This window comes from Venturia canescens, chromosome 9 (genome assembly GCF_019457755.1).
Source record: "Venturia canescens isolate UGA chromosome 9, ASM1945775v1, whole genome shotgun sequence".
In the NCBI taxonomy this organism is placed as follows: domain Eukaryota; kingdom Metazoa; phylum Arthropoda; class Insecta; order Hymenoptera; family Ichneumonidae; genus Venturia; species Venturia canescens.
This window is the reverse complement of record NC_057429.1, coordinates 17,632,854-17,648,141: the sequence shown is the minus strand read 5'-3', so window position 1 is coordinate 17,648,141 and position 15,288 is coordinate 17,632,854. Positions and strand designations below refer to the sequence as shown.

The window sequence follows — 15,288 nt, the reverse complement described above, 5'->3', positions numbered from 1 at the left end:
TCCATCATCGAACGAGTTTATTTCCACAGGAGAAATACGACAACAATTGGTGGATTGGAAGGCTCGTGAAAGAAGGTTGCGATGTCGGTTTCATACCATCACCCGTTAAATTGGAAGCCCTTAGGGCCCAGGCGAGTGCAGCACGTGGCACGAAAGGTCTCTATTCGGCCCGTGGTGGCTCGTCCGGGAATCTGGGCGAGAGCGGAATGCCTTCTCGAGGGTCCACCCCACCGACACCCGGTGAGAAAAAATCACTCGAATTCGTGTGACATAATCGAGCAAAAAGTGATTTTTAATCCTTCGAATGCGCGCTGACGTTTCGAACCGCGCTCCTTCAAGTTTATCGCTTCAATATTGATGCGGTTTTTTTGTTCAGGCGACGACAGTGACAGCGTCGGGAACGTACGACCTGGAAAAGCCACCCTGACGACACCGCCAGCCAAGGAGAAGCGGAAGAACTTCTTTAAGAAGCCGGTAAAAGCTCGAATCTCTCATGCTCCTCCTTCCAGTCGTTAACCACGTGGTAGATACAAAACGCGCTCACACACATACGTACAACATAATACAACACAATGTCTCTCGTAAATACGCTACACAATTTCTTCCTGACCTCGATAAAACCGCCGAGGAGAGCTGCGCCTTCGCTTCGTTCTTTCCAGAGCAACATTTTTCTTCTCACGCTGTACACTGTTCCGTACATCAAACAACCATGAACGTACAGTCACGCGTGAAAAATTAGTTGAAAAATACGATTTTTTCGGTCGCTCTGAATATTTGATCGATCATTAATTCTTGATGGAACGCTATCGACTCGAAAGCTGAGAGCATATTTATCAGGGAAAACCGAAATTCCCATATTGTTGAAATGAAATATTCAAATTTTATGAACGAAAACCGAGTCGCTTGGACGAGATGAAAAATTTTGGTAGCTTTTCGCAAGAATTCACTTTTTCGTTGACTTTTCCGAGTGCAGCAAGGAATTTAAAATTGTTCGAATTCTTGCCACAATTATATTTGGATTAACGATCATTTTAGCGTTTCCATAATCTCCGAGTATTTTTGAATTCACGCCGATCGATCAGAGCTCGACGAAGAAAGTGGTTTTTTCACTTTTCTGTAACCTCACACTCTACTCGAACTAGTACATTGCTATCTTTGTAGATATTATTTTTGTACAGTCATCCCGATTATTGGGAAAAGTAGTTGCGTACGCGGTTGAAAGCGTATTAAAAAATGGGTTGGGCATGTTTTGCAATGTGGAAAAGCCAATCGATTGATAACGTCGGTGAATCAGGCTGATTAATCGGTCTTCCGATGAGCTGAATTACATTAATTGCCTTTCTTATTCAATGAGTTTATGAACGACATTAATAATAAATATATGGGAAAAAACAAGGATTGGGTCGATGATTCGAGGCACGAAACATTCCCATCTCTTCAAAGGGGACCGAGTGTTTCCTTTTTAATCCTCTTTCTCGATGTTTTTTATCTTGAATTAATTTTGAGCAAACTGCCTAATTAGAAGACGTTTTTAGCAAAAGTATTGCAATATTAGCAAACGAATTCGTAGGTTAGAACTGATTAAAGATTAAAGATCGGATGTCAAGCCTCGAAGTAGAGGAATTCTGTGATTTTATTTGTAATTTTGCAATTTTTTAGATTTATTAAGGCCATTAGTTTATACCGAATTAGAAAATTTCAACCAAAGACACGATCGAGAATTCGATAATAAGCGCATCAACAGTTAGCGATCTTCGTACGACGTGGAATGGAACTATTTTCTAAAGCTGCCTCCAAGTACACTATTTTCCCTTCGGTCTTACTAACAGCAAATTTTGTTTGTGAATTGAGCTAACCGCATTTGCACAGGTTTCCCATAGTTTTTCGTCATTTTTGTCGAGCGGAATGAAAATTTTCGTGAAAATTTGCATTTTGCTCAATAAAAATCGCTGAAAATCGGTTCAACTCCCCACCTGAATTTTCTCAGTCTCAAGATTCGAAGGTAAAAATAGAGAAAGCTCATTCGAGAGAAAAATGTTTGCACCTCGAATCCGTATCGAAGCGAGATATTCTTAAAATTTCGATCCCTTCGACAAAAAACTGGTAGCAACTACATCATCGATAACTCGATCCCAGTCTCAGGTCGTAGTTCGCTTGTTTCGTTGATTTATTTTCTCTTGTAAGTATTGACTTTTATTTGAAAAGAGAATGGTAACAAAAGATTTTTTAAAAAATCACGAACAACAAAAATAGAAAAGAAAAATTTGCTACTCGGCCATTAACGATTTTCAATGTTTCAATGTTTGCATTGCCGTGCGCTACTCACGAAGTCCTACGTAAGTGAGAGAGACTTTAGCTTGGTCAGTGCAATTTGCGCTCCGTATTATTATAATCATCATCATACGTCATTGATATTATCAGTATTTTCAAGTATATCACTAAACGATCCTTTTTTTTCTTCGTTTTATTCTTTGAATTAGTGATTTTGTTTATCAAGAAGCCTCCATCGACTAAAAATCCGAGATTTTAATTATTTCTAATGGGACTTTTGACTCCTGGGGCTTTTCAGGAAATGGCTACGCCTTACGACGTTGTCCCATCAATGAGGCCGGTCGTCCTCGTCGGACCTTCGCTCAAAGGTTACGAAGTTACGGATATGATGCAGAAAGCACTTTTCGATTTTCTAAAGCACAAGTTCGAGGGCCGGTAAGCTTTCAAAAAAAGTGACGAAACTCGAAATCTCAAGTAAATTCAATCACCCGACACGAAGCGGAGTCTAAAAACGTTTTTTCTCCTTTCTAGGATCATCATAACGAGGGTAATGGCCGATATTTCGTTAGCCAAAAGATCCTTGTTGAATAATCCCACGAAAAGAGCGATAATGGAACGTTCCACGAGTAGAAGTGGCTGCCTTGCCGAAGTCCAAGCAGAAATCGAAAGAATTTTCGAGCTCGCGAGAACTCTTCAGGTGAATTTTTATTAAATAGAGAGTCCTCAAATCGCATATATATCGAATCGAGATAAAAACTTGAGACGTTTCCTGAATTTTAAACGTTCTAATAATTCTAAATAAATTCGAAAAATGATCGTAAAATGAGTCTGAAATTCAGGGGGAGCCAAAATGAAAATCGTTGATTCAGTATTTTTAATCGTTAAAGCTTGAAAGAATATAATAAAATTGATACGATCGATCGATATTTCACGGTGCAGCTGGTCGTGCTGGATTGTGACACGATAAATCACCCGTCACAACTGGCGAAGACGAGTTTAGCGCCAACGATCGTATATCTCAAGATATCGTCGCCGAAAGTTCTGCAGAGGCTCATAAAGTCGCGAGGAAAGTCGCAAACTCGTCATTTGAACGTACAGATGGTAGCGGCGGAAAAATTGTCGCAATGTCCAGCGGAGATGTTCGACGTAATATTAGACGAGAACCAATTGGACGAGGCGTGCGAGCACGTCGCCGAATATCTCGAGGCTTATTGGAGAGCGACGCATCCGCCAGTTATTGCCCCGGTACCGAGAGTCATGCCAGCTCCGAACACGCCAGCTGACGTTTTGGACACCCGTGTCTCCGCAGGTAATTTTTCAATCGCTTTGATCAAAGCGATATTTCGATCATCGCGTTTCACCTTCGTTTCATTTCTGTCACTACCAAACTCGAGATTCGAGCAATCTTTTCATGAAAAACCGTTTATAGTAAGAAAAAAAAACAAAACTTCGATGCTGTTTACTGATGAAAGGGAAAGTCAATTTTTCAAGCAAACATTTCGAGTATTTTGAAAATAATATTTACGAATTCCCGACACCTTTTTTTCAATAGGGAGCAATCAACTCGGTCTTTAATTTTTTCTCGAGTTATTTCCAATTATATGAAAATCCGTTAGGATGAAAAATTAAAAAAACCTTTTTTTATTGAAATCCGTAGCGACACTCGTTTGATCGAATTTGTGACGAATTTTCAGTAGCAAAGATGCTAAGCGAAGTCTTCGGAATTGCCGAGCTGAACTATGCCAATAAATCGTAATCGAAACTCTTGTTTGGTGTTCTCGAGGATGAAGAAATGAAATGTGAAAAAATATTGGGGTCAGAAATGTCGAGCTCGATTTACGAATGTACTTTGAGCTTTTCTCACTTCTAAAGTCCTTCGTGTCCTCTCGACAAGACCTAATTTCACGAGAGACTTGCACAATTACACGCGCGACTCATCTCTGAAAAAAATCTAAGAAAAAACACGTTTACCCACTGTTCGCTCTTCTCCGTTTTTCTCATTTTTTTATACAATGCACCTTTAGGTCGCCACCACGAGTTTTACTACGCTTACGAGCCAAGAGGTAACCCAGCCCTTCCATCCTAAAGCCTAATTACGTGTTCCACCTTGACTCTCTCTCTCTCGTACTTTCTTATTATCACTATATTATTATCGTTACTCTCTTATTATTATTGTTATCAGCATTCGTAGGTGGGAGAATGAAACATGAGGAATGAAATTTACACGACACACGTCCGAGGAGATGTCTTCGCTCGGGTAGAATTCCATGGAAAAAGCTGAAAAGTCAATACGAACATTTTTAATGAAATTTCGATCGTTTCTGTGAACTTTTTCAAAATTTTATACGATTTTTCACCCATTTAAGTGGTGTCTCATTTGAATGAACTTTCATTCGCACGCATTTCGGTGTCGAGTGTCCTAAAATTTGAAACTTTATTGAAAATTGAAAAAAAAAGCTCAAAATAGGAAACTTCAATGCAAATGCTATCAGTAAATCATACGAAAATGGATCGAAACTCTTTCTTTTCGGTACGATCGCATTTCTTTCGGGCAATATTTGACAGAGAAGATTTTCCATGCAGTTGAAAACTCGAATAATTTCGACCACTCGAAAAAACACTGCCAAGTTTTTTTGACATTTAGAAGAGATTTTGATCGAGAAGACGGTTAATTATTGTGACTCGAATGGGAATGCACGTAGCAGTTGGAGCATGCACTCGTTAATAGTTGAAAACGATCGTAAGAAAGAAACGAATGAAAATTCAGGTACACGAGAGCAGGTGCTTGCGGATAAAAGTGTTTGAAAGATGAGCCTCTCCCTGCGCTCGTTCGTATTTGTATGCCTCAACGTGTGTTTCTTTTCAGCTGCAATGTACGGATCGCAACACTTGTACCCGCCGCAGTGATAGAGACAGAGTGAAAAAAGAATTTTTAGAGAATGAAAGTGGGCTGTGGCCTTCACCTTCCACGGTTCGCGAGTTAGTCTCGTCTTATAAGCCTTCAAACAGATTTTATTTTACTACCTGCATCTTGTCCACATAATTGTTTATTTTGTGTTTATTCATTTGACTGCTCATTCACACTCCTCTTTCGTACTTGATCGCCTCGAACAGCTAAATCAGAGAGAAACGGAAAGGGAGCTGATTCTTTTCCTTTTTTTCCGCATCGCCCTCTTTCGTTTCCTCGCCGCATTCGTTCATTCTAAAATTTAATTCTGGTCGAGCCTTCGCTCGGACTCTGGAGCAAGCCGACAATTTTCCGACGATTAAAAAATCATTGAACGAATCGATTTTCTACACTCGTTCTGACCCGGTGACCTTTGAGCACAGCGATGAATTCGGATCGATTTTTCGCCCGCAGAAACTCCTGGAAGCTTCGCAGCAAAAAACTAACGTCAAATTTCGAATGAGTTAATTCGTAACGCAATTATTCGAAGCCAACTGAAACGTTGTTTTGATGAAAACGATTTTTTTCCAATTTTTTATTCGAGTCCATCACACCAAAAATGAAGAGATAAAAAAGCGTCATCGAAAGAGGGACAGTTTAAAAGTCGTATCATCTCATTCGCTCCTTCAAAAGTTGGATAGTTTCATTGCAAAATGACACACAATTATAAAATCATTTGATTAAGCGATGAATGTGAAAAATGAAAATTTTGTTTATTCTGTAAAAAGTAAAGAAAAAAAAGCTCTGACTTTCGTTCCTCCTACATTGATATTTGTTTCGTGTTAAAAGCCGTTGTTGAGGCGGTCGCTGCTACGGGAGTCATCCGCAAAGAGGCGAGGTTCAGTGTTAAGTCTCGAGCTCACGCTGGACCAGCCGGAGATTCGAGTTAGCTTTTGTTTCGCTAATTCTCTTCTCCGTAACTGCCACTACAATGCCCACTACCAAAAAACTTCTTCTTCTTCTTCTTCTTCTACTACTGAATTCTACTTCCGCTACTTCTCCTGCGCGACGACGCTGATGGAGAGACAAAAAGAGAGAGAGAGAGAGAGAATGAAAAATCCAGAGATTTGCTCTTCCCCGAGGCGCACATACAAACTTGCGGGACCAATTAACGACGAAAATCGAATAATATTATTGTCCTTTTGTCCCGATCGACCGAACGATGGTACGATGATCGCGAGGACGATAAAAATCCACTGAAAAAGAACGAAACGAAGGGAGAAAGAAATATATGAAACGAAATACGATAATGAAAAGTTATTTTTCCCCCGAAGGATATTCAATTGTGAACAAAACCCTTTGAGAAATCGCGTTGTAAGTACTAAAGGCTTTTTGGTGCATGTGAGATCGGGTGAGATAAATCGATTTTCCTATTTTCTATTAGTTTATTCATCGCGTTTCGATCGAAGCTTTTATCTTCATTCACTTCATCCATAAAAATATCATTTTTATTCACGAACAAAAAAAGCCTTTAAGAGAAGACGAAACGGTCACGAACATCATTTTCATGAAGAAAAAAGCGTTTGCAAAAAAATTCGACGAGTTTGTACGCTCGTTTTCCTCAATGGCTTCGCATCGATGTAAAATATTATAATTTTGACAAAAGAAATCGATGAGAATGAATTTCGGGGAATTCGACACTGCAGACTCGGAGCGAAAAGTTTTTCAAACGACCTCCAATCTCAATTCGTTTCTTCGGATTCTCCATCTTTCCGATAGTTCAGTCTTAACCCATGTTTATATTGTTTTCGAAGCATCAAACCCGCCCCCCTCGCGCCATAATAAGCCAACGAAGCGCGCTCGCAGAGTTGAACCGCAATCCCCCCTCGAGTTGTTTACTCCTGCGAGTTTTATCAATACAAAAGAAATTGAAAACAAGAAAGACCTTCGCTTCGCCGCTGTGTCACAGTTGAGTTGACGGATTAACTGTAGAGACTAGGAGTTTGAAGTTTTGGTGAAGACAGAGAGAGAACGAGCGACGATACAACGTGACACGAGTGTGCAAAACGTTCTGGTTTATCTCATCATCGCGATCACTGTTTTTTTCATTTATTTATGCTCATTATTTCACACTGGGACGAGGCAATAACCGCGCGGGAGTCTCGAGAAAAAGGAGACTCCCGAAAAATCCTTACGACTGTTTTCCGGAAGAAAAAATAACCGAAATCCCTTGGGTAGGCACGCGTTAAATCTCATTGAAAAATCGTCGATTCAATTCTATCGCATCCCCGAGTTTGGAGTTTCTCTTTCCTCTTTCTTTTTTCTTTTTCGTTGACGTCGCGCGCGCTTGCATGGCCAATGAGATTGTCGACAATGTGCGGGAACTTGGATCGACAGACTCGCCACATTATTCAGTGAGTCGGCGACACTCGATTAAAAACTTGCCGCCAAAAAATGTGTGTTTCATATTTCGTCTAATAATTTGTTTTTTTTCTTGTTAAAAAATCATCGTAATATTTGCCGAGCGCAAGATCCAAATTCACCGCTCCACTGACGGAATGGCACGAAGTTATTTTCGCTTGAAGTTGCATGTGCGGGTTTACAGCACGTTTTCGAAGCGCAGTTCTTATTTGTCGTTGTTGAGCACAGAAGCGAATGCGGATCCTTTTTTCCCTCGATTGAGAAGTTTTTTTTCGACTGATGATAACGTTGATCCTAATACCAATAACAGAAATGGGAGCGACAAACCAAAACGAAATTACCGGAAGCTTGAGAGTGCGTGTGGAATTTTTGTTGTTTTGAAAGAAGGTTGTTCGAGGGTGTTTCTACCTCGAGGTTAATCCCGATTAATGAAAAAATAACGATCGACCCAAAAATGTGATCGACGTGGAATAATAAATTGACGAATATGTTGAACCAGGTCCAGATTCTTACGGTGGTCACGGTGGCACGAGGAGATCGAGACTGGAGAGGCGCGAGAGGGACCGAGGGGATCGCGGCGACCAGGAGTACGCGACCGAGGAGGAATCTTATCTCGGTGGGGTCGGGGATTACGGGAGCGTCTCGAGACGTCGTCAGCAGCAAGATTCCCGTGCGCTTAATGCCATTTAGGAGCTGGGGCCCCGGGGCCTGTCGTTACAACGACGATGTCCCAAGTTGAAAACCACAGCCCTCTAACCAAAGCAAGCGACGAAATGAGAGAGAGAGAGAGAGAGAGAGAGAGAGAGAGAGAGAGAGAGAGAGAGAGAGAGAGAGAGAGACCAAAACAATAAATTGTTACGGACTGTATTAACGAGAGTTTAATTTACGAAGGAGAAAGAATGAAAAAAGCAAACAAAACATGAAAATATTTCTGTTTTCGTAAGGTGAAACGAGTGAGAATTGTCGAGAGAAAAAAAACGAACGAGAGAGAGAGAGGGAGGAGGCAAAGAGGACAGCGAGATCTGGCGAAATCGCGATCACTTTCGTGGACTCGCTCGACGAAATGATTGTGCGATATTTGCCGCGACGAAGAGAGCTCGGTTCGATTAATTAGGAAGAATAAAGAATTGGACGATTGCGAAAGTAAATAATTGCGACGGAGAGAAGAGAAATGGTCGATTTAAGTGGGAACATGTTGAAACGATGGAAAAAAATAATGGACGAGTTGCACTCGAGAAAAATAAAAACGCCCTGGGGCCTTGGTTTTCGAGTCTAATTTCCCGTCCGGCCCCACCAAACACTCCCCGCCCGCCCCCCCCCCCCCCCTCCGCGCACTCCTCGCACATCCCTCAAGCGACGAACAGGAATAACAACAACTCGTAATTAATATTATTATAATAGTTTTAATAGTACGCTGTAAGGCGATGAAAGAGGATCTGAAACGAAGGTTGAAAAAAGCAAGAGATTCGCTAGCGGTGTCGAGTCATTGTCGAAGCTGTTTTCTTTTTATTCAATTTTTCGTCGTCTTTTTTTTGTCATATTACCTAAAGAAAACTTTATTTGTCTCAGCGCATTTCAAAATCAACACTTCCAAGCATTTTGCCTCGAAAAATGATAAATACTTGGACGCTGAAGAATTTCAAACATATGTTAACAACAAAAAATATTAACGACGTTAATATCGTTGATTGGATTGTCCCAACGATTTCGTTTGACCGACTGTCGTTGAAAGTATTCGAGTGATTCGACCGCGCTACGTGAATCGTTGCGTCCTCGGTTCGTGAGAGCGACGCGGTTAGTTAATTAAACAAACAAACAAACACACACACACACACACACACACACACACACACACACACGCGCGCGCGCGCGCACGCGCACACACACACACACACACAGGGCGAGTGACAATGCATAGAATAGGTTACGAAAGTGGAAGAAAGAGAGCGAGAGTAAAAAACAGGGCGTGAAAGAATAAAAAAAAAAAAAAAACAATGAAGCAATGGGATGAATCGTTCGAGACGAATTTTCAAAAATGAGTTTCTCGAACGGGGTGAAAGCTCTGACTGAATATCCACCGAATCGAGAGTGAGCGAGAGAGAGAGAGAGAGAGAGAGAGAGAGAGAGAGAGAGAGAGAGAGAGAGAGAGAGAGAGAGAGTTCTCGAAGAACTTTGAGCTGGAGCACGAGAGTTGTGATTCGAACGATATAAAACAAACAAAAGCGAGAGAGTGGGAGGAGCTACTGTAAATACTGTAAGAAAAAAAAAAAAAAAGAAAAGATACAAAAAATCTTCGAATAAAAAAATACACATCGCTCATCGGAGAATGCATCTATATATATATAAATATATAAATATTAAAATCTATATGTATATAAATCGTATACTTCGATCGGAGCAAATAAATAGGTAAAAATCACACACTTTTACGAGAATCTCTGATTATAGTTCTACTAATGCAAATGAAACATATTTGAAAATCGTTTTCTCGATGAAAACATCGCGGAAGTAACCACCGGAATCCCGCGTACGAGGGAGACACGATAGCGAATCAAGAGCAGAAAGGTCCCAACGAAAATCACACCCTGACACAGGAAAACAAGAAAGAAAATAAACGTCAAAATAAACAACGGAGATATTGGGGACGCTGAATCGGATCGCGACTATCTTAGACTATTAGCACGTAAAGCGAGAACCATTAAGACGAAAAACAAAAAAAAAAGAAAACATTTTTAAAAATAAATAAAAGAATCCCGTAGCCTCGGATACGCAATTTCTATATTAATAAAACGAAGAAGAGGATGAAGGAAAAGAAAGAAAATAATTAGCCAAACTTATCAACGAGACAGTTCGACAGGGAATAACTTTCACTTGTGTAACAAGATTTTTGACATTTCAAAAATAACAATCTCAACACACACGTACACACACACACACTCAGAGACGCAGACAGAAATGGGAAAACCCAAAAGTTTCATAAAAATAGATCGAGATGGAAAGTCGTATCGAGCCGTCCGCTCGTAGAGATATTTAAACCAACAGAACAAACGGTTAAATTCAAAATGGAAACAGAGTTTTATCGAGCAGTGACAAAGAAACGTTTTATCGTGACGCCAGAATTCAGGAAAAGCTATCCCGAAGAACAGAAAGCGAAAGAGCGAGAGAGTGATGTGAGAAAATATATTCATAGTCATTCGACTGCGTGTATATAAATATCCGTCAAAAAAGAGAAGAGAAAAGAGGAAAAACAAGTGAGAGAGAGAAAAATTAAATAAATTTCTCCGTCGGGTACGGCAGAACTCGGAAGTATATTGTATGTATATTGTACACGTTTGTATATACAAATATCCGGATTCTATGATAATTAAAAAAATTAGCATCGGAAATAATGATTCGTCGAGATCACGTAAACGTGCGCGCGTCGTACGCGCGCCGTAACGAGGCGTAGAAAGTCGCCGCTTTCGTTCTCCCCCATCCTCCCCCCCCCCCCCCCCCCGACCCGCTCTATTATCGTTTTATCTTCATTCGTTTTTATAATTCACGAATCGGCGATTACGGGATATTTTACTGAATTATCGAAAAAAAAAAAAATAAATTAAGAACGTTTTGTTGTCCTCTGCGTGAAATTTGGTTGGCATATTTCTTGCTATTTTCCTAGGGCCTCGCTCACTTTTTTGCTAATCAATAACGAAAAGCGCTTCAGTACTTGTGACGATTTATTAGACCTAAACGAGACAAAAATGACAGAAATTCTCTTGTGACGTAGCTCGAGACACTCCCTCCTGGAGTCGTATGTGTGTGTGTACAAATATTAACATGCAGTATCACAAAAAAATTGACCACGTCGTAGACGATAAACCAGATGAAGCAAGAGAATAGCGCCGAGTCGTGAGTCAGAGAAAAAAGGAAGAGATTAATAAATAATTTAATTCCAAAATGCTCCCTCCTCGTTATTCATTGCTTCGATACACGCTCTTGCGTTCGAATATATTATTATTATTAATGAGATTGGAAGTCAGCAAAACGTTTGAGCTTGCAGAACTGAGGGAATACAAATTGGGAACGGTGCGCGACTAATTCTGGACAAAGTAATGGCTCCTCTGACGATAATCGGTGCGCCAAACATTCATAATCATTTTTCATCCCGTGAGTTCAGTCAAATACTCGCAGTATCTCGGGAATAAAAAAAAGAAAGAAAAAAAAACAATTTTTAATCATTTCTCGAAACTGCAGGAGTATCGTAACGAAAAATATTCAAATATTGGAAAATTCATGTAACTTCCACCTCCGAAGCCCGTGGATCTCGAGCAAATTTTTGCATATCTGGAAATTATGTTTTAAAACGTTTGAAAAAGCCGCTGATTATCAGCAGAGTGTTCACGAACGCCCTGTCGAGGGGCTCACCGCGTTTGTGTACACGTTTTTGCGTCGAAAGCTGAAACGAAAAAAAATGGGAGCAGGGGAAAAAACAAAAAGACAAAATAAATCGCTAATGCGCTACTCGAAGGGTGTCTCTCACGCTGAATCGCGCCAAGGGCGAAGGAAACACGAAAGTCCATTTGGGAACACATACGAATTTTCTAATGCCTAGATATAATTTACGAGAAATAAAAACAGAAGTTAAGAGAAAAATCGAATGTTGCACGAGCGTACGATATTAAGTTTTAGATAAAATGATAAAAAAATGATGAAATTGAAAATGAAAATAATAAAAAAAAAACTGAAAAAAAGAAAAGAAAACAAAAAATTGTGCGTGGAGCGAATTGGATAAAAAAGAAAGAAGAAAAAAAACAGTGAGTTACATGCATGAGCTTTTGATATGATGCGCTACGAACTAATTGATTTAGAATATTTATTCGATGATTTTCATTAATCGCGTGTAAATATAATCGTGTACGTGAATGCGCGCGCGCCTCGAATGAAGCCACATTTATTTACATGCGTATTAACGCCTCGTCGAAACGTCTTTCGCGTGTCCCTCGTGTGTCGGAAGCCTAGAGTCGAAACGAGACTTATTTTAACGAGAATTGAATTTTCAAAAAGAAAAACAAACGAAAAAGAAGTACTAAATACACTTACTTGAAAGAATAAACGCTTGAGAGCCGATGCGAGATCGATGAGCGTTATTTGATGATTAAAAAAAAAATAAAAGAATTAAATGAATATTGAGAGAGTCACGTTTAAAGCGCATCAAAGATTATAAATATGCGTCATTAATTATAGGGTCCTCGGTTTTAGGCTGGTTAATTGGATCAATTTGCAATCTCCTCTGCGATTAATAGCTCGTGCACGCGGCTGTGATGCAGGAGCGCTCGTCGCGCACTTTTTCTAACCATCCTCCGCCCGCCCCCCCCCTCTTCCCCTTTTCTCCTAAAACAAGTCGTCGGTGTGTAAGATCAAGTTTTTTTTTAACATTGAAACTTCGCGAATATCGGTTCGAACTATTCGCACTGTCGATTAATATTTTTTGCGCGCGATGGGTGATGCAAATTTTTCGTGTGTGTTTACGAGCGAGAATACGAGAGAGAGAACGCGATCGTAAAGAGACAAGAAAAAAATATACATATAATATAAGACGGTTATACGAATAAGTTGTCGATTAATATTATTATTATTATCATTATCATTATTATTACGATTAATTCATTAATTACCGATGTCATTATCATATAAATGTAGTTACGATTATGGGTGATGGGTGCATTATTTTGTGCGCGAGTGCGTAATGCGGTTAAACAACTTAAAAATGAGTAAATCTTTAAGCTTTGTGAGAATTAGCTGGAAAAATTTGACGAAAGAGGCAAGAGACACGCAGGGATTCGAGTCTTGTGAAACTCGATAGATAAATATTTACTGGACGTTTGCACAAGAAACGTCGAAAAACGGTGAAAACGGAGGCGAATTTCATAGAGAAAATTAACAAATTTTTATATAGACAGTAGGCTCGACACGTTAAAGCTTTAAAAAACTTCGGCGTCATCGATCATCAGTTTTATTCACGAGAAAAATATCATTCTTATGGATACTTCGATTTATCGTTCTATTGGCTCGATGACGTTTCTAAAAAAAATGCCAAAAATTCTTTCGCGATCGAACCCCTGGGCGAGGGAAACGATTAAATAAATTTCCCTCAATTTTCGAGGAAACGGAAAATAGGCATCAGCTCTGCTAAAATACGATGTCGTGGAACGTATTGAAAACGTACAGTTTCAATATTTATGTATAAAAAGAACCTTTGAGATTACAACAACCTTTTTTATTCCGCAATAAACTCAAGAATACGAAAAAAATTGTATCAACATTACTTTTTTATTTTCTCCAAAAACGATGCGCAATCGTATTTTAGATAGCTACGAAAATTGTTGAGAAACTCAAAGGACTTGAATAATTGAGTTTAACGACAAGGAATTATGGAATTAAATTATTTACGACATTACGGCTGTCTTCGTCGAAAGTATTATTAATAATTTTCTTCAAATATCTGTTTAAAGCCGTTAAATTTGAGTCGAGCGTAAAAGACTAACCTTTTTGACGTTGCCGGCAAGTTGTTTTCCTTTCCTTTGTTCGTCTGCGGAGTGTGCGATGAAGATCGGGAAAAAATATTTGAAGCCGGGTTTCGATGTTGATATGTCAATGCTGTGATGTTATCCCTTAAATAATCTCCGAAATTCGACGGTGATGTGTGAGCGAAAATGTGGTGCGAGTAATATTAAAAAATGACCCTTGTGTCCAACCGCACAGTCCGACGCGTATGCAAGCACTGCGAAAACAAACAAAGAACAAAGAACAAAAATTCTGCAGAACGACCCCCCCCCCACTCCTGCCCCGCGCCCTTCAGACTGTCCGTACCTGCTGCGCCTCTCGCGTCGCCCACCCGAGCCATTTTCGGTAATTCGCAGTTCCCACCGTAAAATTGAATATTTCTATTACTCTGTAATTCGCAATTAGCCCTTAACGAGAAACACAGTAATAGCTAGATTTTAAACATTATATTTAATGTCGAAGAATTATTCATTATAAAATTATTATTGTTACAAACCTCTCGGGTGATTTGAAGACGAAACAAAACAAAAGAACAAATGATAAAAAAACACAAACATCTCCTTGTATACTTCGTGGCCTTTCGGAAAGCGAAACGCGAAAGAGACGCACGAGATTTCATAGAACGATAAATAAACAAAATAAAAGGTAAATAATAAAATAACAGCCAGGAGACTGCGAATACATTGATGAATATTGTTTAAAAAGGGAATGGAGAAGGAAATACATTTTGGAATATTACGAACACACATGATCAGTCGAAACAAAAAAATTATTGTAATACGAGAGAGAGTGCTCCAACACCACCGCCGCCGTTGCCGTTTGTCAGTCATCGTCGCGCGACGACGCAGCAATCCGATACAGCCGCCGCCGCGATGATCAGTCGATCGACGTTTTTTTTGTGTGCTCGGGTCGGTTTTCTTTCCGAAAAACCACTGGACCCAAATTCCTACACTTGTCGCATTTGTAAATAAAATTTTTATCATCACATGAGTAAAATTGGCTTTTCATTTCAACACTTCAATTCCTGTGGGTCTCCATCCTGCTCCGCATTCGTTTCGCGTTTTTTCAGTATCTTCAAGTTTTTATGGCACTAAAAATATCCTCGGAGAATATATTTTCGATTCTTTAATCATTTTTTATCTGTTTTTGAATGCGGGGTTATTCGG

The 15,288-nt window shown here is 39.7% G+C and overlaps 1 protein-coding gene across 15 annotated transcripts in view; it reads left to right on the top strand.

Annotated features, from left to right (window-relative positions):
• The window catches only part of Ca-beta (Ca2+-channel-protein-beta-subunit), an 83,459-nt gene extending 68,341 nt beyond the window's left edge, over nucleotides 1-15,118 (top strand). For 10 of the 15 annotated variants that reach the window (XM_043427680.1, XM_043427678.1, XM_043427681.1 and 7 more), the window contains 8 exons: nucleotides 30-240; nucleotides 377-474; nucleotides 2,331-2,336; nucleotides 2,570-2,706; nucleotides 2,803-2,968; nucleotides 3,211-3,580; nucleotides 4,296-4,334; nucleotides 8,079-15,118. In XM_043427680.1, coding sequence (XP_043283615.1) covers nucleotides 30-240; nucleotides 377-474; nucleotides 2,331-2,336; nucleotides 2,570-2,706; nucleotides 2,803-2,968; nucleotides 3,211-3,580; nucleotides 4,296-4,334; nucleotides 8,079-8,269 — 1,218 coding nt within the window. In that variant the 3' untranslated portion in view covers nucleotides 8,270-15,118. Of the gene's footprint in view, nucleotides 1-29; nucleotides 241-376; nucleotides 475-2,330; nucleotides 2,337-2,569; nucleotides 2,707-2,802; nucleotides 2,969-3,210; nucleotides 3,581-4,295; nucleotides 4,335-5,137; nucleotides 5,251-6,007; nucleotides 6,475-8,078 lie in introns of those variants that run through there. The other 5 variants (XM_043427688.1, XM_043427675.1, XR_006261939.1 and 2 more) reach the window with 4 other exon arrangements.
• The last annotated feature ends 170 nt before the right edge of the window (nucleotides 15,119-15,288 follow it).